Source organism: Taudactylus pleione, unplaced genomic scaffold (genome assembly GCF_031769625.1).
Source record: "Taudactylus pleione unplaced genomic scaffold, aTauple2 ptg001041l, whole genome shotgun sequence".
Taxonomy (NCBI): Eukaryota; Metazoa; Chordata; class Amphibia; order Anura; family Myobatrachidae; genus Taudactylus; species Taudactylus pleione.
Window position 1 is genome coordinate 601,155 of NW_028285442.1, and position 26,378 is coordinate 627,532.

General features: G+C 40.3%; 1 protein-coding gene across 1 annotated transcript in view; it reads right to left on the reverse strand.

The window, feature by feature from the left end:
- The window catches only part of HEATR4 (HEAT repeat containing 4), an 84,725-nt gene that overhangs the window by 32,499 nt on the left and 25,848 nt on the right, over positions 1-26,378 (reverse strand). The window contains 2 exon segments of the mRNA XM_088461368.1: positions 645-763; positions 4,675-4,779. Of these exon segments, the coding sequence (XP_088317494.1) occupies positions 645-763; positions 4,675-4,779 (224 nt within the window).

The window sequence follows — 26,378 nt, forward strand, 5'->3', positions numbered from 1 at the left end:
AACTGGAGCAGGAATGGGACTGGTCTATAGCAACTGGAGCTGAAGTGGAATCGGACTATAACAACTGGAACCGGAGTGGAATTGACTATAGCTACTGGAGTCGGAATGGAATCACCACTGGAGTAGACAACTGAACCATAGACAAAAAACCAGGGATCTGGAGCCTTGGACATCTAACAGCGAAGAAGCTCAGGCACTGAATGCAGTCAGTGGAAGATCTTTATACCCTGGGTCTCACAGAGATTGGCTGATGCGGCCAGGTGGACACCAGCCTGTTTGCCATTAGAGATTAGCAGTCAGCTGACCAGGACCAACATAGTGGCGCCCAGTGTCCGGAGCCGGCAGTAACACCACTGGAAATCCGGGCTCCTGAGACCACTACTACACTGGGAGGTCATCAACAATGCACTCAGCTGGCCAGAACCGACATGGTGGCACCCAGTGTCCGGAGCTGGCGGGAACGCCACAAGAGCTCTGGGCCCCTGAAACTACCACCATGCTAGGAACCCATCAACAGCGCACTCTGAGAGCCTCCAGGCCTGAACCCCTGCCAGGACAGAGCACCACGACCCCAAGGGTAAGAACGGTTCCTGACATAAACTTGTCTACAGTGATTACCTAAGGCGAAACAGTGGTGTTCTTACCTTATCTGGTCATGTACCTCCTCCCCCTGACCCAGTTTGCCAAGAGCTTTGGCAGCTGCCCCACGAACACTAGGGCTCCAATCATTCCACATGAGATTACTCAACTTGTTCTTCACATCCTGAAGGGAAGAAAAAACATCATAGGTTAGCCAAAACTATATTTTCAATAGATCACAGGGACTAGTAAACTTCCAGGGGAATTGCTAACCCTAGCGTACATGCCAGTTATGATAATAAAATAACGGGGTATATGTAAAAAGGCTTGGACAATAGAGACTCTAGTTGTATAAACATGCAGAGAACTGAGCTATAACTTGAGCCTAGAACCATAACTGCATACAGCTCTGTCTGGTTTGGGTATGTGCACAACTTCATCAGATTAAAAGTACACCTAGCCACCAATTCAGTCACATAAATAGGAATATATGTATTACAGGAGAAGCACACTTTAGACTCCAAATATGTACTAATTACTTTAACAAACATTTGTGTATTACACTCTGTAATATCAATATGCAATAAATGATCTAAAGTTTCATCAAATTGTGGATGTGTATCTACTGCGACAAGGTGGCCTCAGTCAGACGTGTTTATTTTGAAGAGAACACTAATAAAGTTAAAAAAAATAATAATGTTAAAACGAAATAGGAAGAATCATATATCCGTGAAGTACTGTAGATTTTATTCATATATACACATAATCCATGTACTGTATATTAAAGAGATATAACAGGACTTCCGAATACTTGTCTGCAAACAAGTACTTTTTATTAGACTGTTTGTTCCAGATGGTAACTAATAACTTTGGTGATTTTATCCTTTTATGTGGATTCCAATTAAGAAGAATGTATTATTCCTAAGTCATCTTTTGTCTCTTTAATATGAATGGATTGTGTGTGTGTATATGTTAGTATTGTTTTTTTTATCTTGTTAAAATAGTACACGAACTTCATGGATATCTGATTCTTTTATGAGTTTATTAGTAGGTCTTCAAAATATATATTTTTTTGTTAGAGTGGCAGAAGTATTGGTTTAACTTGAATTGGCAGTAGCTTATTTAATATTAGAATATCCTATGTATTTATATTTTGCAACTAGTCCCTATTCAAAATATATTTTATATGGGTAAACTATTCATTTCAATAACATGGATATATATACAGATCTCTGTTGCATCTGCTTACAGCCCAATCCACAATCCCAAGAATAGAAGATCAACACTATCAACACTAGGGGGCAGATGTACTAAGCTTTGGAGAGTGACAAACTACCAACCAATCAGCTCCTAAATGTCATTTTTCAAATACAGCCTGTAAGATGACATTTAGGAGCTGAGTGGCTGGTAGTTTCTAATTTATGACTTTCCAGAGCTAAATACAAATGAGAGAAGCATGGAAGGGGATGGTGTGGCAGGTGTACCAGGGGGAGGAAGCCACATGCACCCAAAAATCAAGCACCGGCTCTGAATGCACCTATTCATATATTTGACAAATACGGGGTGATTGGGTCGGAAGCAATAGGAGAACCGTCAATGGTCTGTAGGGGAATGGAAGAGGCCTTATGGGTAATAGAAATTGCATTTCTGTTGTTTATCCATGAAATGTCCCACAGCCAAGAATCAATGACAGCTGGTATTGTCACCATGCTGCTGTAAACTTTTACTTGGAGAAAAATAGATGGAGACCACTAATGGAACATGGTCAAAGAGGAATACTTAAATGGACCCAGACATCACCTCTTTACGGCACTTGAGTCAGGGTAAGTTTCCACATATGATCTCAAGTTTCCATGCAGTGGGATCAAAGGGAGAAAATGTTCTAGCATAATGCATTCAGAGATTCTTACTACATACACTGCTAGATAATTCTTTCTGTCAGTGAACCACAGACCCACCAATATGCCTGTGTTCTTCCTTGGTGATAGCGGGCCCAAGGGTGGCACAAGAAACCAGATAGTAATAAGATGTAGCCTTGGTGGATCAGTGATATCACTTTATACATGTACCTCACTGTCATACAGCTTCATTAGTGATACACCAAGTCCTTCATGTCTTCCTACATCTCATCATTGAGAACAAGACAAAGTTGATGGCATCTGGCCAAAGCATTCCAGAGTGTATCATCCACTCATCTCTGAAATTCTATGGTATATCCCCATCATGGATCTGGAGAATTGCCATAACACATGCCTGCAGGAAGTGGCACAGTGAATCTGTAGGGCTGTCCAAGCAAGGGCAAATCCTATCAGGAGTCTGAGCAATATCCCCTTTTTCAGTGGATCCATGGTGTAGGTATGTAGCTTTAATATAGAAAAAATCTAAAAATTGTCAACCAAATCTCTCAGACATAACCACACTGTGATTCTGGCTTCAATGTCAGAGGAAGTCCCACTGAGGGATTTGGTAGACAGTCCGTAGGGACTGCAATTTATCCAGCTTTTCCTGCATAATGTCATCTGGGTCTACATATGTGGAATGGCATCACCCCTTCACAAAGTGTAGACATTTGTACGCGAAAACTTTACCGAAGCACAGCTGTGAAAAGTGCCAGTAGCCTAAATCTAAAGAGAAACTTTGATGATAAAAACATTGTGTTGCAGGTAGTGTAGCAACAGTGTCATTTTGAAAAATAGTGGTGATCTGAGGGTGTGGCCTAAATGTACATACCGTGAAGCCTGTAGAACAGCATTTTTCAACCACTGTGCCATGGCACACTAGTGTGCCGTGAGTGGTTGTCAAGCGTGCCACGGTGGTCAGCTCATCGCACTTGTACTGTAGTGTGTTTTATTCCTGTGGGGGCCAATGTAGTGTGTTTTATTCCTGAGGAGGCCAATGTAGTGTGTTTTATTCCTGTGGAGGCTAATGTAGTGTGTTTTATTCCTGAGGAGGCCAATGTAGTGTGTTTTATTCATGTGGAGGCCAATGTAGTGTGTTTTATTCCTGAGGAGGCCAATGTAGTGTCTTTTATTCCTGTGGAGGCCAATGTAGTGTGTTTTATTCCTGTGGAGGCCAATGTAGTGTGTTTTATTCCTGTGGAAGCCAATGTAGTGTGTTTTATTTCTGTGGGGGCCAATCTAGTGTGTTTTATTCCTGAGGAGGCCAATTTTGTGTGTTTTATTCAAGTGGAGGCCAATGTAGTGTGTTTTATTCCTGAGGAGGCCAATGTAGTGTGTTTTATTCCTGAGGAGGCCAATGTAGTGTGTTTTATTCCTGCGGATGCCAATGTAGTGTGTTTTATTCCTGAGGAGGCCAATGTAGTGTGTTTTATTCCTGTGGAGGCCAATGTAGTGTGTTTTATTCCTGTGGAGGCCAATGTAGTGTGTTTTATTCCTGTGGGGGCCAATGTAGTGTGTTTTATTCCTGAGGAGGCCAATGTAGTGTGTTTTATTCAAGTGGAGGCCAATGTAGTGTGTTTTATTCAAGTGGAAGCCTATGTGTGTGTATTTTTTTTTTATATGGGAGCCAATGTGTATGTTTTTTCATTGGTGAAGTACACCGCATCACCGGATAGTGTGCCTTTGCAAGTTTAAAATCTTGTGTAGTGTGCCTCGAGTTGAAAAGGTTGAAAATCACTGCTGTAGAACATAGGAAACTCTTGTAACTAATCTGACAGTAGATAAAGACCAGAAGATCACTATACAGTGGTTTTAAATAAAAAGATCCTGTTAATGCCTCTATGTAGAAACACAGGTGGCTCAGTAAATTAGGCACCAACAAGGTTTACTTTTAAACCATAAAAAAGTGAGTTTTCTGGCAACTGTCCCGATTTTTCTGAACAGCGCATAAAAAAGTCACTTATAACTTCCATCATTCCAGGCAAAAAGGATCAGTTAGAAGAACTTAGAACTGCCTTTATTAAAGTGTCCAATATTAAATATTTCTTAAAATCTATGAAGTGATGCTTTCCAGTCAACTGTGATGCTGAACCCTCATCAATATTAGTTTAGCTCCTTAAATGGCCACCGTTATTGTGTGTTGGTGATGGGTACATTTTTGTCATATATAATTATGAGTAATGCTAAGGATGCTTACCTGGCTGATGTCCCCATGGAGGTGAGAGAGGACTCTGCAGGATACAGTCCTATCTCTCCAATTACCACTGTTTAGAGCTTCTCCCAGCATGACATGTACCAGGGTCTATAAGAAGAAAGCACAGACTCACATACTAATAACATATGACTATGGCCTAATATTCCAATCAATGTCAGATTTGAATTCTGGATGCACTTAATGTACTAATAAACAGGGCAGGACCAAACCAACAGATCAGGTATTATAGAGCAAATAGAAGTAGTTATTGATATGCAGAAGAACTGGGCAGCCACATGTAAAGTTGATGATGCTGGCTGTAGAGAGACATTGGTAATGAACGTGGATGGAGTTATATAAAAGATATGAATAAATAGCTACAAGGAATTACAACAAGCCCACAGATAGTAACTCCTACATTAATATAAATAGCCATCATCATCCCAGATGACTGAGAAATATTCCTAGAAGTCAGGTTCAACGGATTCGCAGAAATTGTACAAAAGATGATAGTTTTATAGAACAAGCAGAAACATTACGCCAAAAGTTCTTGGTTGAAGGATACAATAATGACAATATAGAAAAGTCTATTAAAGAGATAGGTGAAATCCCACAAAACGAACTCCTAGTATATAAGGATAGAAATAGCCCGGAAAAGAAAACTAAAGTGACATTACCATTACATTCCATAATCAATATAAAATGATCGAAAATATCATTAGGAAAAATTGGTTTCTTCAGCAAGATCCTATATTGAAGGAAATTATTCCACAAAAACCATTGTTCACCTATAGAAGAGCACCCAATATTAACAACAGATTAGTTAAAAGTGCTATACCAGAAAAAAGAACTGGAAGAATTAAGACAAAGGGCTTCCATAGGTGTGGCTCATGTTTGGTGTGTACTACACACACCAAACAAACCACAAAACTAGAAACATTTGACTCCAAGTCTAATCTCAAGAAGTTTAAAATACAAGAATTCATGACTTGTAATAGCAATAATTGCATTTATATGATTGAATGCACCTGTGGTCTACAGTATATAGGCAAAACCTCGAGGAAACTTAGGGAAAGGTGGGCAGAGCACCTACGTAAATTCAGGAGGGGTATGACCAATCATGCCCTCTCTAAACACTTTCAGGAGAAACACCAAAACTCTGTTAATGATATTAGGTACATTATGGGAATAAAGAAAGTGGAGGGTAATTGGCGAACTAAGGGCGTTGAAAAATTTCTAGCCAAAGCAGATATGAGATACATTTATTAGGTGAAAACCTTGGAACCACATGGATTGAATGTTGACTTTGAACTCAAGTGGTTCTTATGATAAGTCATTTATAGCTTTCATGTATGCATTCATATCTTTTCTATTTTTTATATATCTCTTATGCTTTTCATATTTCTTATGTAATTTATTCCTCTGGTTGAAGGGATATTTATTATGATTTTATGTGTACTGCTGTGTCTATGATGATTTTACCCTTCGTTTTACCCTTGAAGTTTTAATTATACTATTTATTTTAAAACTTCCGATTCATTTATTTTCAATCCCTGTGCCTTCATTTTTTATATGTACAACATAAACCATTGGATGTGTTTTATACCTGCTTTTATGAATTATGTTGTAGAGTTTGTATGACAATGGACCCATTGCATATTTATAGCCACAACGCACTTTGTATGTACACGCAGGATATTATACATTATGAACATATGATTCATCTATTCAGCACCCTGGACATATGTCCATTACATGAGATACTGAAGAGTGTGGAATATTCTTTTAGCACATTAAACCTAAGTGCTATATACCCCTAGCTATGAGAAGCGCTATAGATAAGGACTATTAACTTATTTTAAAGATTACATTGGCCGCGCTCCGTTCACTAGGACGCGACATAGGCAAATAGGTCACGTGGTCTGGTCATGAGGTACGATCACGTGGAGCGGCAATAACAGCCAGAGCCGCCCGGAATTATCATCAGTCCAGTCAGTGGAACGCAGTGTAACATTACATGGACGGAGAGACGGTCACGAGATGCTCTCAGCACCCGCGAGCACAGAGACAGCTCCGCAACATACAATAAGTAAGTTACATCAACATATACACATTATACACACAGTAAGGGGCGGGTCTGCCCTAACCCTACATATATTGAGTCACTCCATTATCACCATACACCTTGATAAAGACCTATGAGGAGGTTGAAACGCGTTGGTGGCTTGCTGTATTGTGATTACATCTTGTGTACCCAGACTGGGAAGGTAATGCTCTATAGGGTGAGCACACTAATACCCCTATATGTGCAACAGTGTGCCTTTCTCAAAAGGCCATTTTTGGTACGCATCCATTTGTTTGTTTTTATACTCCAATAAACTGTGAAGAGTTTACACTATGCTGGCAACCCTCTTTTGTTTTACATGCATGCACATTTGAGAAGTCTGCATATAGGAGGATTGACCCTGGATGAAGGAGTTTAATTTAAAGAGCTTGGAGTGACGATCCTACAGTTTGAAGCTGCGGTGAACTGTTTTACACTTTATTGTAACATTGTTATATCAACATTGGTGTTAGGACATTGCACTGTGACTGCTTTCTGATTTCAGTGACTCTATTAGCATCAAGTGCTGGTATATAGGATAGCTATTGACTCAGGACTTTTCCTACACTTCCTTTGGGAATTTGAGTACTACTCTCTTCTCACCAAAAAGTCTAGTTACGTCTCTGGTGCCTAGCATCTTTTTGTGCAAATGTTCCCCTTATAATGCGTCTTATTGGAAAGCCTATATTCTGTGTGCGACAGCGACTATATCTGCATGTGATTTACTATTTTATAGTATCAGCAGCTGTGACACTGTAACACCATGGCGCGACTAGAATAGCTGTTTAATGCACAAGGAGGCTAGATGTATGTGGACACATCTGCATACACAGAGATACTTTAATGATATACTTTATTTCAGACTACTCTAGTCTACCCAGGACTTTACTATCCTCCTGGTTCCATACAACCACCTGATAGCATGTGGCCACTCCACCCTTTGGTGAGAAATCGATAACCGTAAGTGCCATGTGAGTGGGTAAGTGACTTCACTACGAGCCCCCAACTAATGATACTGCCTTTGAACCTCTATATACACCTGCCTATAAACCTCTAAGGATGACGCTAATTTGCGTATGCAGTCATACAGTAAATAAAGACTCCAGACCTAGAACCTGTGGTTCCAAAGCACAAAGTATTATTCAAGTAAAAGTACAGCAGTTACACGCTATGATCCTCATATAATCTTAGCGCAAAGAGATTATACAGACCCAAGTACAATTATACATACGCAGCGCTCTCTGGTCCAGATGTTAGGCATCAGCAAGAAACCCCTCGTCAATCAGCATTCAGCATGAAGACTAGGAACCCAGGGTCAGAGCACACATATTTATACCCCCCAGGAATAAACAACACAATAGAGAAGTTTGTTGCTAATACCATTGGTCCTAAAGGAGAGGGCATATGTTACAAGGAGTTTAACAGGTTGGTTCAATTAGACACAGTCCAGCCTCTAACAACTGGAGGTCTCTGGTTTCCTGCCTCATGCAAATCCTAACAGTTGTTCATATAATGTACATTTTGTTGCTTGAAGTCTCTGCGGTCCATAAGTTGAGAATGCATGTTGCGATCTCTCCATCGATATTACCGGAATACTGTTGAGAGAGTACGCATCAGCACAATACCAAACATGGCTTACTTATCACGTATAAAACCTTAGTTACGAAATAATCTTTATTTCATAGCAATTATAGTAAATGTGCATACTTGAATCTTATACCTTAAAGCTTATGGAACCTTGTATGTGAATATGTAATGTGTGAGTATGTGGGGTTTGATGTAAAGACGCTAGTTAACTTGGGGCAGATGCATGTGCATGAAGCTAATATTCAGCGTTTTCATACAGGATCTTATGCATTCGCTAATATGCGACTAGTTAACAACGCAATTGTGCTTATTAATGTGTGTATGAGAAATGGTGAAAGATGCAATCGCATGATGCTAATAGTAATATCGCCACATGTACTAAAGTGTGAGTTTATCTAAAATGGCGCTTAGGTGGCCATTCGCAAAGTGGTGTCTTGCGATCTCATTTCCAAGATGGCGTCGCTGCGATCCAATTTTAAACTGATCTTGTCTCAGCCAATTATCCAGCTTCGACAGTCCACCCTTTGATAGCGAACAACATGCTATCACAATCTGATTTTAAAATATAATTTAGGCTTACATTTATATACTATTTAGTGTTATTATGGGATGGCACAAGGTGGTTCTTAATCCATTAATAATGTGTCTCTGAGTGGGGACATAAAACTACTATTATACGCACACCACGGATCTTGGAAGATCATGTGAAAGGTGTGGGGATACACCAGTCCTATAAAGGCAGTCTTGAAGGGGAAATTTGAGACTTTACATTATCTGAGGTGTTTTAAAATAACATTTCAATAATACATTCTATGCATGTCTAAATATAATACATTAAATGATGGTATTTCCTAGTTCAGGGTTGTAATGCAGTTCTGTATTTACCTCGGTATTCATACTGACCACCATCATAATTTCGTTCTTTCGTTTTACTCTATTTTTACATTTTCCATACTTCAACACAATAGGAACACACCTATATGCCAATTATTAAGATAACAATCAGTATAAGGATTAAGAATTTGCCGATGCTGGTGATCACTTCCTGGACCCATTCCCCTAGACCTGAGAACCATTTCACTGGGTTCATCCATGAAACCCATCCTTCTATCTTCTCCCCTACTTCAGCCACTGAAGCATTATGGTTCTTACGAAATTCCCATTTTAGCTGCAGAATTTCATCCATCTTTTGGTCTATCACCTCCTTGGGGTCGCTGGTATCATTGGTGACATAGGTGCAGCATTTTACTCCAAATTGGGTGGCCAACGTTACGCAATACCCTCCAGTAACAGCAGTTAAATAATTTAACACTAGCCTGTGTGGCACCAGTTCTTTCTTGTACGCTTGCAATTCTCTCCCTGTATACCTGAATGTGTCATCATACATCTCAGTGATATTATCTATCAATTTAGCAAGTTCCACATTATATCTAAAGTTTAATGTACCCCGAGCGATCCTGGTGGGATCCAATGTGACTAAAACTTGAAAGCCAGTTGTCTCACTAATTAACTGAGTGGCTTTGTGCACGTCACCAAGTATCATATTTCGTTTGCCTCTGTGTTCATATTGTGTGTGAAGATATGGTGACGGGGTGTTTTTATGTACACCAAGCATTTCAACATGTGTGAGGGTCATAACTTCTGGGACTACTCTTCCCAGGTAACACAAACCTTCGGAACTCGGGGAGAGCCACTTATACGCTTTTCTTCCACATATAAAATATACATTATCAGCGAGAACATAAGGAATGGTATGCATCATTATCATTAAGCACATTTCCCTTGCAAACAATCCTATTTCTGGGTCTTCCATCTGGCACATGCAAGTTTCTGGCTGTATTATTTTAGCACAATAACCACCTGGCACCTTACGAATAATTTCTTTGGTGGAACTCAATGCATACCGGTACCTAAAATGTCTCCCACTAGATTTAATTGAGCGTAACAGATCATGGGTTATGGACTCATTATCAGCTCTTTGTGAGAAGGTCATCGTCTGATTATTCCCTGTCACTTCCCAACTCCCGGGTTTATTGGGGTTGGTTATGTTTAAACACAAAAGTGATCTATCTACTTGGAATTGATAGTTTGAAATGAGGTGGTTTGGATGAGAGGAATTTTCCATCCAAGGTTTTCCCTTTCTGTAATTCTAAAATTTCCATGATATTCAGCGGAAATGGCACCAACCCTACATTATGCTGTCCCTGTGGCACATGTGAACACACCCAGCAATTGATTTAACACTTTGCCGACCATGCTATGATAATCCTCTAAAGGATACCCAACCCAGTACGGGTAATATTTAGGCTGGCACCGCTGGATACAATTCTCATCAACTAGGGACCCACAAAGCTCACAAATGCAGGATCTTCAGACGATAAACCTCCACACCGTCCCCGAGTATCTGGAATAACAGCTCTCTTAACAATAACAGTACTAAGATTGATCAGATACTCCCCTGATTGGCATTGCACTCCTTCTGACTCCACTCCATCAGCGCTGCCATCAACTCCCCTCTCCACAATCGGTCCCCCTTCACAGAAACCGGACATTCCCGAACCGACCAGGATGATGAACACTCTAAAAGAGAACATGAAAATGAACACAGCAGGCCCGTCCATTGCCACAACAAGACCTGCAGATTTCTTTTAGTTCAGGTATCTCACTACAACCTTTTCAATCCTCCCGGAACAAGTTCGCGAACGACAGGTCCACGCTATCAGCCTTGTCTCCGACTTGTTTCTCCACCGGTTGATTGACCTTTTTGCAGTGAGTGGAATGGACCCAGGTATCTCTCTCAGCCACCTTCAAAGATGTAGTACTTGTCAGCAGCACCTGGTACGAACCTTCCCACCGATCAGTCAAACAACCTGAACGCAAGAAATTTCTGATCATAACATATTCTCCTGGTTCAACATCATTACTTTCAGGCATATCATTGGACAACAATTTCAGTTTCTGCTGCTGTTGTTTTAACTGCTTACTCATTGATATAAGATACTTTACAGTTACCTCATTGTTACCTTTCAAGTCTTCCTGTGGACTTATAATCAAATGAGGTTGTCTACCGAACAGTATTTCAAAGGGAGACAGATTTAGAGGGGGTCTGGGAGTGGTCCTTATACTATGCAGGACCAACGGTAATGCTTCTGGCCAACCTAGTCCAGTCTCTGCCATGATTGTACTTAACTTATTTTTAATAGTCCCGTTCATCCTCTCTACCTTGGCACTGGATTGCGGTCTGTAGGGGGTGTGAAGTCGACTATTAATACCCATCAGCTTACACATATTTTGAAAAACATCACCTGTGAATTGAGTACCCCTGTCACTCTCAATGATTTTAGGGATACCGTATCTGCATACAAATTCCTGAACTATTTTCTTGGCTGTAAATGCAGCAGTATTAATTGCCGCTGGGTAGGCCTCAACCCAATTAGAAAATACATCAGTGCACACTAATACATACTTAAGATTCCTGCAGGGTGGTAATTGGATGAAATCAATTTGTATCACCTGGAAAGGTCCATCAGTCGGTGGAATGTGGGACGGTTCGGTAGGGATCGCTTTCCCTATGTTCTTCCTCAAGCAGGTCAGGCAGGACATTGCTATCTTTTCTGCTTGTGAAGAAAAACATGGTGCGCACCAGTATGCTCTCACCAACTTGCACATACCTTGTTTTCCCAGATGAGTCAGACCGTGTGCTGCCTCAGCCAGGCTGGGGTAATATGCCTTGGGGGCTACTGGCTTACCTTGTCCATCCCTCCAGAGCCCGGAGGACTCTTGCCCACATCCCTTGAACTTCCAAATGGACTTTTCCTGAATTGAACACAAATTTTGCATCTCAATTAATTTCAGCATATCATTTGTTTGGAAAGACATAATTTTTTCAGTGGGAGAAAACATTTTTAACCCTGCTGCCCATTTTGCAGCTTCATCGGCTCTGTTGTTGCCCAGTGACACCGGGTCATCCTCACATGTATGGGTTTTTACACTTGATTACTGCCACCGCTTTGGGCAGTTGGATTGCTTCTAAAAGATGTTTTATGTGTCGGGAATGTGCAACTGGTGTGCCTGCTGCTGTCATAAAATTTCTCAGATGCCATAGAGGCCCAAAATCGTGCACCACCCCGAACGCGTACCTCGAGTCAGTGTAAATGTTAGCAGATTTGCCTGCTGCCAGTTCACACGCTCTAGTTAGTGCTACTAACTCTGCCACCTGGGCTGAGTGAGGAGGACCAAGAGGTTTGGCTTCTATGATGTCTGTGTCATTTACAACAGCATAACCTGTACATAATTAACCTGTGTCTGTTTGTCTATGACAACTCCCATCCATGTAAAAAGTCACATCTACATTCTCTAAAGGTGTGTCGTGTATGTCAGGTCTAGCAGTAATGGTCTGATTCAGATATTCCATACAATTGTGTGTATCATTAAGTCTGCTGAACTCACCCTCCCCCAGCAACTCGTCTCCTTCCACCCTTTGTACATCATGTTGTACATATGGTAAATACATTGCTGGATTCAGCATGCTGCAACGTTTAACAGTGATGTTCGCAGGTGCGATTAGAGCTAGTTCCCATTTGGTAAACCTAGCCAAAGAGACGTGTCTGGTTTTAGCAGAGCAGGTACAGCGTGGGGAGTATAGACAATTATATCATGACCCAATACTACGTCCTCACTTTTACTCACCAATAGAGCGGTAGTTGCTACACTTCTCAAACAGGTGGGGAGTGATCTCGCCACAGTGTCCAATTGGGCACTGTAATATGCTATGGGCCTACTGGCATCACCATGTTTTTGTGTAAGGACACCTGCAGCACAACCATCGGCTACCGTACAAAACAAATCAAAAGATTTTTCATAATCAGATATTCCCAATGCAGGTGCTTTGGTCAGACTATCCTTAAGATTAAGGAAAGCCTTCTCTGACTCCTCTGTGTGTATGACACGATCAGGCTTTGAGGAAGAGATTAAGTCCCGTAAAGGCAAGGCCAAAACAGAAAAACCTGGGATCCACATTCTACAATATCCACACATTCCCAAGAAGGTACGAATTTGCTGTTGATTCTGCGGCAGTGTCATGTTCTGTATGGCCTGGATTCTATAATTGTGAGATGTCTTAACCCCTGGGTTAGGCAGTGTCCCAAATATTTTACTCTGGATTGGCACAGCTGTAGTTTGTCCTTAGCCACCTTGTCTCCTGTATGCGAGAGATGAAGCAACAAAAGTTTAGTATCATTCAAACATGACATAAATGAATCAGAACACAGCAATAAATTGTCCACATATTGAATTAGAACAGATCCATTTGCAGGTTGAAAAGATTGTAAACAGTCATGCAATGCCTGAGAAAATATACTGGGGCTGTCTATGAAACCTTGGGGCAACCGTGTCCATGTATATTGCACACCTCTGTATGTAAATGCGAATAGATACTGACAGTCAGGGTGGAGAGTCACAGAGAAGAAAGCAGAACAGAGGTCAATGACAGTGAAATGGGTTGCGTTTGGAGGGATCTGCATAAGAATGACAGCTGGATTTGGCACTACGGGGAATTGGCTCTCTACTACCTTATTAACACCTCTAAGGTCCTGTACCAGCCTATAACCCCTCCCACCACTCTTCTTTACCGGAAAGATGGGACTGTTGGCTACACTAGCTGTATGAACTAAAATTCCCTGTTGCAATAATCGCTCAATTATTGGAAAAACCCCTAATTCTACCTCCTGTTTTAGTGGGTACTGGGGAATTTTTGGAGCTTGATATGTGGATATGATCTTATAGGGTGCACCTATTGGAAGTACATATGTAAAAAACTAGGATCAACGTTGTCAAAAAATTTTATAATGTATATTTATGTACATGTCTATATATGAATGAATAGATAAGTATATTGTATACAAATAGAAAATAGCGTTTAATAAAACACGGTATAGCAATGCAATTCAGATAAAATATATCAGTATGTGTAATCAATGTACAACAAGGTTAATGACAGCACAAAATAAATGCACACAATAAATATAAATATATATCCATGGAGTCACACAGTGTCCAAAGTCTAAAAGCAGTGTGTTGCAAAATCACTGCTCACAAATGGTAAAAAGGCCTGTAGTTCATATGCAGTCTACATATATACGAAAATCTTGTAAAAAAAACTTGCAAAAAATATGTATCAGTCACTTTTAACAAGTAATAGATCCACTCTGGTTATTCCCTTGGTCAGTAATCCTAATGCCGTCTGTAATGATTATATATGACCTGGATCAGGTCCGGTCATAAGCTGTAATTAAGTTGCTGGATAGTCAGATGGCAACACTGGGTTCCTTATTCTGATATCACAATGAAGGTAATGTATGAGTATGAGAATGCAAGGTAAAGTTGATGTTATTAGGGTGCGCGCACCTCCTACCTTGGGCTTGTCAGCTTCGCTTGCAGGTAGTGAATTCCAGCTTAGCGTGTTCCCTGCCTTGCATACATTCTTCCAAAAAAACATTGATCAGAGGAGTCCGTGTCTTCCGCCTCCCTCCGTATGAAGTCCCAATCAAACGCCGGCGGTGAGGGCAGCAGGTCTGGATGCCCCCTGGTAGAGCTCTTACCACGTGTCCAGGTCACCTGTTGCTGTTGTGATGTAGGCTGGCACTGTTGGAGCGTGTGAGTCTTTAATCAGTGCAGGTGTCCTACACGTTTCTCCCAGGTGGGCTTCGTCAAGGACAGTGATTGTGTTGCTGTGGGCACAGTCCTTCCTTTGATAGGTGCCTTAATTGCACTTCAATTGGAACATCATTAAATAAATTGTTTCTGTCTGTCTGTGTCTCTAATTAACAGCAATGAATACAGTTCTACAGTTGATATGCTTCAAATATCTTTACTTAATAAAAATCAGGGAATATATCTATGGTTCCTACAAAATAGAATAAAATAAAAATAAAATAAGATAAAATAGTAGTATTAGTGTCAGAATGGGTGTAGTGCCTCTAATTCAAATATATGTTTATACAAAATCGCTTAGATATAGAAAATATCTTTTAAGCTTGAAAATTAATAATTAGCATGGGGATAAGTCAATTGCTATCACAAATTAAAGAATATTCTCCATGGTGTTTAGTTAGCAATATTGAGGAAGGAGAGGAATATTACTAACTCATTATATTTAATGGACTCCAAATCTCATGTGTATATATATCTCTATATTAATAGATCGAAGTCCTGTAGGATGAATAGGTGGTAGGGTATAAATTAGATAATTAAAAAGAAGAAATACCTGGACCTATATCTTGCACCAAAAAAATAAAAAATATGGAGAGTTTGTAAACTATTTCATATTTCTTGAACCTGAGTAATACGTTTTTAATATCCCTAGAATAGAGCATTCAATTCCATGATCTTCTATTTTCATTATATAAAAAAGCATCCATAAGTTTCAGGGTTTTCAATTTATTATATTGAAGAGAACGCCTTAGATGGGCAGTTTAGGTCAGGTAGACTAACCGGTACCAGTGAGAGATGTTCACTTACAGTACCTGTATTTCATGGGCGGTCTCCCTCCCCATTACTCAACAGGCCCAACCCTTCTTAGCTTCCAAGTTCGGATGGTTTGTTGGGCGTTTACCCGGGTGGTATGACTTTAAGTGGTCTCTTTGTCCCAAATGGTATCTCATGAGCCAAAAGGCTGCCCATTGTTCATAGGCATTCCGATCAAAAGTCCCTATTCAGAAAACTGGAGAGCTCGAAGTCAATATTGAGTCCATATGGTGTTAAAGTTATTAGTTCAAATATCCATTTACTTTCTTCTTTAGACATTGCTCTAATGTGATTTCCACCTCTCCATGAGGGTTTAACTAGCGAAATGGCTGAAAATTTCAATAAAGAAGAGTCTTTGTTATGATGTGTTCTGAAATGCTCCGAGACACTATGTGTCCTTAGGCCATTCTCAATGTTTCTCATGTGCTCTCCCAAACGTGTACTTAATTTTCTTATAGTCCGTCCAACGTATTGGAACCCGCATGGACATGATAATAAATAAATAACATTTTTGGAATCGCAGCTGAGTTTACCTTTTATTTTGTATTCCTGCATTCTGTGTATACCACAGAGAAGAAAGGATCTATAAAGAAAATGGTCTGACCAATACACGTGAGCTAAGATTCGCGGATTCAGATATGACCATTCAATATCACCAAAGGAATGGAAGAAAGCATTTAGGCAGATCTCCACTTATAAAGTTTTTCCCCAGACATACAGTGCAAAACAGGATATATCAACCCTATAGGGAAGATCATTTTGAGTATCCAAAAGACCATCATAGAGTCTCTTTAGATATCAGTCATGTGAGGGAAATTTATAGAAAAGGAATCCAAAAGGCACAATAAGATAATCTGAAGTTAACGAATACATTGATGGAAAATATAGGGAAAGTGACCTCAGGGAACACCAACCTACCAACAATAGAGGATGAACACAATGTAGCAGAAGAAAACCTGAATCTTTTTTTAGAACTGGTACAAGACGATCTCCCACCAAACATCACATTGGATTCAACACAAAAGAGGAAACAACCTTGCACAGAAAGAGAAGGATCAGACGAGGAGTCAGAGGTGGAACTACACGAAAAATGCATAAAAAACATCGAAGAACATCAAACAAGGAAGAAAAAGAAAACTATAACTTAGGAATCTTCAACCTTAGCCAACACATGCTAAGCGAAGCAGAGGAGCACCTACTGAGTAAAAGCATTAAGTTTGCACCCTCAAACAGCTTAGATGAATTCCAGACGTTTATAGACTTAAATATCTTTTCACGCAAGCTTACTCTTAAGAAGTTATTTCTAAAATGTGACTCTAAATCAACTCCGGGAACTGAAAGCACAGATTGTTTTATACATACAGATCTTAGAGAGAAGTGTCAATTCTACAATTCTATCCAACCCACATCAGAGGTGCCTTCATAGAGACTTTTCAGAAAGCAGTGGAATTGGACCTAGCTAAGTTCAAACAGAAGAAATCAAAAAGGAAGATGAATAACTTAACCAGGAAGGAGAAAACAGCCCTGAAATCTCTAACAGAAAATAAAAAAATAGTAGTTAAACCTGCAGATAAGGGGGGAGGAATTGTCATTATGGACATAGAAGATTATGACAAGTTAGCTAGAAGACTCCTCTCATATAAGGAAACATATGAATCCCTCCTCTCCAATCCCACAGAAGATACAAAAAAGAATTTGAAGCACTCTTACTGGAAGGGAAAACATTTTAAACAAACAAGAATTCCAATATTTAACACAGCCATATCCAAGAATGCCAGTTTTCTATTTTCTTCCGAAAATCCATAAGGACTAAAATAAACCGCCAGGACGACCCATCGTGTCAGGAATTGCGTCACTTACCACAAAATTATCAGAGTACATCGATCAGATTTTACAACCTTTTGTATCATTACAACCTAGCCATCTCAAAGACACCACAGAAATACTAGAATAACTAAATCAAACACATTGGGAAAAGGGTTTTCTGCTTGCAACATTCGATGTGAAAGCTCTGTATACCTGCATAGACCATGAAAAAGGATGTCAAGCAGTAAAAGAGATTCTAGAAATGAACGATGGGCTCCCAGAAAAACAAATACAATTTGTCATCAAAGGAATCTACTTAATTTTGCAACACAACTACTTCTGGTACGGGGGCTCCCACCATAGACAGGTTCGTGGAACAGCGATGGGGACAAAATTTGCCCCTAGTTACGCGAACCTGTTTATGGGTCACTGGGAGTCAAATACCATCTGGAAGAACAACCCCTACAGAGAGAAAATTGCCGTATGGAAATGGTATATAGACGACATCATCCTAATTTGGAAAGGCACACCAGAAGAATTAGAGAGTTTCTCATCATTCATTAACCAAAATGACAGAAATCCGGAATTCACGTCCACTTCCAGCACAAACACAATATATTTTTTGGATCTGACCATAATGATAGTAGAGGGTAAGATTCACACAAAAACCTTCACAAAAGATGTTGACTGTCATACATTTATTCCACCATCAAGTAACCATCATAAGAACTGGATAAAGAGCATACCTAAGGGCCAATTCAAAAGGATCCATAGGAATTGCTCAGAAATTAAAACATTTGAAGATCAAGCAGGAATTCTTAAAGACAAGTTGCTAGAACAAAAGTATGAAACAACCATGATAGACACAGCCCTCCGAGAAGCCAGGGAGATGGACAGGAAAAAACTTTTGACCTATAAAGAAAAGAGAAACCAGGAATCACAACAACCACTATTCATTACCCAGTATAGTAATGAACACAAAGATCTGGAACGGATTACTTGTAAAAATTGGCATATCCTTCTAAAAGACAATTCTCTTAAGCAGATACTGAAAGAAAGACCTACATTTGTCTATAGGAGGGCACCCAATATTAAACAAAAACTGGTGAAAAGCTTTCTATCTCCAAGGAAAATCTCCCAAGAAAACGGTACCAACTGGCTTGACACTAAAAAAACAGGTTTTCTTTTCTGTAATTATTGCAGAGCATGTAAGACCTGTAAGAGTAACACAAGAATCACTAGGCCCCTTCAGACATTAATTTCCCATACCACGCAAAAGGAATACAAAATAAAAAGGTAAACTCAGCTGCGATTCCAAAAACATTATTTATTTATTATCGTGTCCATGCGGATTCCAATACGTTGGACGGACTATAAGAAAATTAAGTACACATTTGGGAGAGCACATGAGAAACATTGAGAATGGCCTAAGGACACATAGTGTCTCGGAGCATTTCAGAACACATCATAACAAAGACTCTTCTTTATTGAAATTTTCAGCCATTTCGCTAGTTAAACCCTCATGGAGAGGTGGAAATCACATTACAGTAATGGCTAAAGAAGAAAGTAAATGGATATTTGAACTAAAAACTTTAACACCATATGGACTCAATATTGAATTCGAGCTCTCCAGTTTTCTGAATAGGGACTTTTGATCGGAACGCCTATGGACAATGGGCAGCCTTTTGGCTCATGAGATACCATTTGGGACAAAAGCTAAGAAGGGTTGGGCCTGTTGAGTAATGGGGAGGGAGACCGCCCATGAAATACAGGTACTGTAAGTGAACATCTCTCACTGGTACCGGTTGGTCTACCTGAGCTAAACTGCCCATCTAAGGCGTTCTCTTCAATATAATAAATTGAAAACCCTGAAACTTATGGATGCTTTTTTATATAATGAAAATAGAAGATCATGGAATTGAATGCTCTATTCTAGGAATATTAAAAACGTATTACTCAGGTTCAAGAAATATGAAATAGTTTACAAACTCCCCATATTTTTTATTTTTATTTTTTTGGTCCAAGATATAGGTCCAGGTATTTCTTCTTTTTAATTATCTAATTTATACCCTACCACCTATTCATACTACAGGACTTCCATCTATTAATATAGAGATATATAAAATCATATATATATACACATGAGACTTGGAGTCCATTAAATATAATGAGTTAGTAATATTCCTCTCCTTCCTCAATATTGCTAACTAAACACCATGGAGAATATTCTTTAATTTGTGATAGCAATTGAGTTATCCCCATGCTAATTATTAATTTTCAAACTTAAAAGATATTTTCTATTTTCAAGTATATAAGCGATTTTTTATAAACATATATTTGAATTAGAGGCACTACACCCATTTTGACACTAATACTACCATTTTATCTTATTTATTTTTATTTTATTCTATTTTGTAGGAACCATAGAGATATTCCCTGATTTTTATTAAGTAAAGATATTTGAAGCATATCAACTTTAGAACTGTATTCATTGCTGTTAATTAGAGACACAGACAGAAACAATTTATTTAATGATGTTCCAATTGAAGTGCAATTAAGGCACCTATGAAAGGAAGGACTGTGCCCACAGTAACACAACCACTGTCCCTGACGAAGCCCACCTGGGAGAAACGCGTAGGGCACCTTCGCTGATTACAGACTCACACGCTCCAATAGCGCCAGCCTACATCACAACAGCAACAGGTGACCTGGACCCGTGGTAAGAGCTCTACCAGGGGGGATCCAGACCTGCTGCCCTCACCGCCGGCGTTTGATTGGGACTTCATACGGAGGGAGGTGGAAGACACGGACTCCTCTGATCAACGTTTTTTTAGAAGAATGTATGCAAGGCAGGGAACACGCTAAGCCAGAATTCACTACCTGCAAGCGAAACTGACAAGCCCAAGGTAGGAGGTGCACGCACCCTAATAACATCAACTTTACCTTGCATTCTCATACTCATACATTACCTTCATTGTGATATCAGAATAAAGAACCCAGTGCTGCCATCTGACTGTCCGGGAACTTAATTACAGCCTATGACCGGACCTGATCCAGGTCATATATAATCATTGCAGACGGCTTTAGGATTACTGACCAAGGGAATAACCAAAGTGGATCTATTACTTGTTAAAAGTGACTGATATATATTTTTTGCAAGTTTTTTTTACAAGATTTTCGTATATGTAGACTGCATATGAACTACAGGCCTAACTTTGGACACTGTGTGACTCCATGGATATATATTAATATTTATTGTGTGCATTTATTTCGTGCTGTCATTAACCTTGTTGTACATTGATTACACATACTGATATATTTTATCTGAATTGCATTGCTATACCGTGTTTTATTAAATGCTATTTTCTATTTGTATACAATATACTTATCTATTCATTCATATATAGACATGTACATAAATATACATTATAACATTTTTTGACAACGTTGATCCTAGTTTTTTACACATGTAGTTCCATTAGGTGCGCCCTATAAGATCATATCCACATATCAATTATTTATTCCGGTGATCTTGGAAGGGGTCACTTTGATCTGTGGCAGCCCTAAGGATATATAATACAGTTTTTTAATTACTCCCTGTCACAATAGCGTGGACATCACTTTACTGCTATACAATTTTTGGAGCTTGCCTAACGCTTTTTAAATTTACCATTACTGGGCTTACGTTTGCCATTAATCCAGTGTCCTGTCCATCCTTAGTCCAAATGGAATCTGGAATTTGGGACAACATTTGATCTACCTGGGATGGATTTTCATTTACACTGGTAGAGTGATACATTATCCTTTGGGGAGTGTCCAACATATCCCACACCTCGTGCGCAACTCTTTCAGGGATATCTAAAAATACACCATCAGGGGTGCAATATATAATACATCCCATCTTACATAACAAGTCTCTACCCAGCAGGTTAGTAGGAACCGCAGCAGCCAGAAGGAAATGCAACGGCCCAATAGTAACCTCTGTGGACTTTGTTAAAGGATAATGTTGCACTTTACCTGTTACACCCATTGTTGGTACTGTCTCGTTGGTCAACTGTAAATTAATTGGAGATTTTATCACTGACCTGGTCGCCCCTGTGTCTACAAGAAAAGGATATTCAGTACCAGCTACATCAACCATCATGACCGGTACTTCCTTAGTACTTCCCGTTAACCTGACTATCTGTAGACTACAGGTATGACCTGACCCCTAGCGTTGGCTACCATTCTCCAATAAAGCATTAACAGCCACAATTGGAGCTGGTGCTTGCTGGATATTTGCTGGTCTCTGTGCGTATCCCTTATGGGGATATCCAGGTACTCTCTGGTTTGGGGGTCCTACCCTTTTTACTCTGCAGGTTCTACTTAAATGTCCTGGCTGGTTACAATTAAAACAAATTCGTGGATCGGATGAAGACACGGGTTGTTGTGAGGTTTGAGCAGGGGGAAGAAGTGGTGGATATGGGTAGGGATATGGAGGATAAGGGTACTGTGGGGGATATGAAGTTTGTGAATAGTGTGGTACCTGTGGTTGTGTAGGGTTAGTAGAATAGAGATGTGTTTGCTGTTGCGTGGGATTAGTGAGGGCATATAACTGTTCAGGTGTAGGTGTGTGTGTAGATGCAAGTGTGTCTGTTGGCTGTGATGTTACCGTCATTCCTTCCAGAGCTTGAATACTGACAGCCATTAGTTTTTCGCTCTGGGTCTCTCTCTTCTTTGAGATGTTCTTATCATGTTCTATGGCAGATTCTATGAGTGTATCTATTGTGACTCCCCTCCAGCCAGGTTGTGAGGTCTGAACCCGAGTCTTTAAGTTTTCCTTAAGACCGTCCATGAGTACCGTGACTATCATTCCCCTGTGGTGAGTGCTATCTTTAATATCTTCTATCCCAGTGTACTGGGTGATAGCCTGCAGAGCTCGGTTACAATAATCTTCTGCAGATTCACTCTCATTTTGTTTTATGGTGAAAATTTTGTTCCAGTTAACTACTACCGGAAAATATATACCCAATTGAGTTACAATGCGGGAAATGTTACCTTGGTTTATTTGGTCCGTTAAGGGGACGTCACCATCCAATACACAATCCGTGACAAATTTTGTCACGTCGGTATTGCGTGGTAGACAGGCCCTTAACACCACACGCCAATCTTTATTAGTTGGGTCATGAGAACTACCCAAATTCCTCAAAAATCTCTGACATTTGGCTAGTTCCTTTTTGGGATGGGGGAAATCATTTATGATGGAATTTAGTTCTGCTCTTGTCCAAGGACAATGCATTACCACTTCCCTCGTGGGCACTACACCATTCGCATCTGCATTCCCATTCGGAACAGTTATTGTCCGAATGGGATGCAGACCAGTAGAGTTGCTACCTTTGACCTTGTTACTTGGCTAGGGGTTTAATCTGTTGCTGCTACGTATGGTATTAACAACTTCCTCTACGGGTGCAGAGGGTGTTAGCACTTCCCTTGCAGTTACCGATGGAGATGGCGGCACCACTTGTGATTGTCGTGGCGTAGCATCTATCATTTGTACAGCATGCGAAATGGCAGACATTACAATAGGCTCATCATCCACATCATGAACATTTTCTTTATAGTTGCTTAAGAGAGGGTACAAATTGCTTGTTACATTTTTATGGGTATTTTTGATAACTGTACTTGCATCTCCATCCACATAAGGTGGGGGTGGTGCTCATGAACTGCTGGCAATACCTTCCACAATGCTACCTTGCTGCACGTGCGCGCCATTTTGCGGCTCGCACGCATTGCAATTCAGCGTCACGGATGTATTCTCTGGCAATGCGCTCGCAATGCTAGTTTGCGTCGCTTGCGCATTTTTAAGCCACGCATCCCCTTCATGCTGCCACAACTTTAAACATTCATAATATTTGACCTTTTTCTCTCTGGAGCTCATCAGACTCATGTGATCCCGGACATTGGCCCTCATTCAGACCCACTCGCAAGCGGGCGCACGTACGTTAGGCGTACGTACAAAAATATTTAAATTCAATGGCTCGCTCGTATTTTCGTTCGCATCTAAAATTCCTCCCTAAACTCTGACGACCCCTCCTCTAACTAACGAGCGTACGAAATAGCGAGCGTACATCCCCGAAATGGCTTGAAAGGAACGCACGCACAAGTATAAACAGGAAGTGGCCTTGTCAGATGTCGATTACCTGCTCCTTTATTCTGCCTACCTCCATCAATCGTATCATGCCAATCAATGTATCAATTAGCTTAATTGTTTGTTTTTTTTCAACACAATGCAAGAAACTTTACTCTTGTCCGTGTTTGTGTTTACCCGCAGAATACGTACGGATGAAACATTCGCTTTTATTGTTCAAAAAACATGTGAACCACAATTAAACAATTGTTCTATTGCTGTGGATCCCCGCATATTTCCCTGGGTTCATTTCTTTATTTAAATTTGCTTACGCATGTCACTGCATCAAGCCTATCATAACTCTCCAGAGATTTCTGGCCCTGTCGAACACATGACTCATACACTAACCAATAAAATTGCTCCTGTTAATTTCCAAAATACATTAGCCAATCAGTAAATTTTTACACACTTTATCAAAAATGATTTTTAAGAAAAACACCATTGCCATCATGAGAGCCTCCGCATTCACCAGGCGCGAGCTGCTGGTGCTTACGGAGGTCATGGATCGCCGGATCACCAGCCAACCTCAACCCATGACCAACCGGCAGAAGCGCTCCGCGTATGCGGAGGCACGGTCCCGCCTGCGGTCCTTCGGCTCACGCCGCAACATCGGGCAGCTGGAGCGCAGGTGGTCCGACCTGCAACGGCGAACGCCCCACTTGCTGGCATGCTTTCGCATGCAGATCGAGGAAAGTAAGTGTTATGTATTGTGGTTTTAATGTTTGTGTTTGTGGGGCAAACTGCGTGTGCATGTTTTCCTGTCTGTCCTATTTATTATTTGTACTCATATCTGCGTGTGCATGTTTTCCTGTCTGTCCTATTTATTATTTGTACTCATATCTGCGTGTGCATGTTTTCCTGTCTGTCCTATTTATTATTTGTACTCATATCTGCGTGTGCATGTTTTCCTGTCTGTCCTATTTATTATTTGTACTCATATCTGCGTGTGCATGTTTTCCTGTCTGTCCTATTTATTATTTGTACTCATATCTGCGTGTGCATGTTTTCCTGTCTGTCCTATTTATTATTTGTACTCATATCTGCGTGTGCATGTTTTCCCTCTATTTCTGATTTATTCATTCTACTCCTATTTGGCTTATTTTTTGGGGGGTTTTTTTGTTTTTAGTTTTGGTCCCCGGATTTGTCCATAAACTAACCGCAATTTCTTTGACATATTTTAGGGGGACAGCCAAGACTCCGCCGTCACCGTCCGTCCAGACGGCGTTCCCGGCCACTATCCCCAACCCCCAGCCAACACTCCACCCCAAATCTTTCCCCTATTCCCCACTCCTCCCCATCCTTCCCAGACCCTCTCCCGGAAATGTCGGGCCTCCTTCCCCTCCGTCCCACTTCTCCCTCTCCTCCACCCACCCCTCTTCCAATTACCCCCTCCCCGGAGTCCATCATAACTCCTCCCCATTCTTTGGGGAATGACGGATCCTCCGAGGAGGATCATGGAGGCATTTCCGGAGCTCCCGTTTTGGCTCCCGGTATGTTTTTATTTTGTTTTTTTTTAAAGCACAAACTGTTTGTATGTAATCATGTGTCGTGCCTTTCTTCGTGTTTTTGTGGCTTGACTTTTGGTGATTTTGCAGTTTGCCTTTACCTCTTCCTGGTGATTTCAACATACACATATCACACCTGTGGGAATTTGTACATAGGCCTTGTATTTTTGGCAGCACCCCCTTTTTTTTTTTTTTTTTAGGTTTAGGAGTGATTTCGTTGTGTTTTTGTTTTTTTAATGTGGATTCCCTATTGTTGTATTAACCCACACACTTTTCTCACCCACAGAGGAACAGAGGCGTCGGCAAGAGGTGGCGGATTGTGTTGGCCAGATGCGCCAACATGTAATTGGCATTCTTGTGGCCCTCGACCGGCTGTCTGGCCTCCTTCGCCAGTAGTTTTTTTTTTTTTGTTCACTTTTCAAAATAAATTTTTTCACACATATATATGTTCTGGCTCATTTTTTAAATCCAAAAACAAGATAGTTTAGCATGACATAAGTAGACTGATCCTGCAAGGATTTCCCTTTTTTAAAAGTTAGATTGTGTTTTGTCTTTGTATGTCAAACAGACACAAGAAACACATAACAGTAACAATGTCATTTCCCTTTTTGGGTGTAGTGTCAATTACATATTTCTACATTTTACAGGTTCCTAGTTGGTGCGCAAGCTGCTTAGGCCAATCTTACAAATCCCAAGGTTGGGCCAGGCTTCCTTTTGGTGTGGGTTGGGAAGCTGAAAACATATTTCAGTTTAGCTCAACTGGCGTCAGTACTGGATTACCCCTTAGTCAAATGTAACTTGTGTTAACCTGGTTACACTTGCTGTTAACGTCCCAAAAAAGGAAGACCATTTCACTCTCCAAACATTTATTCACAACATAACAGAGAAAACAAAGTGGTCACTCCCAAAAAAAGAACACAGTGATAAATTCAAATACAACACATACCAAGAAATAATTAAATAAAAACAAAAAATCAAGAACTGGTTGACGAAGGACCATGCCAACATGATTCCA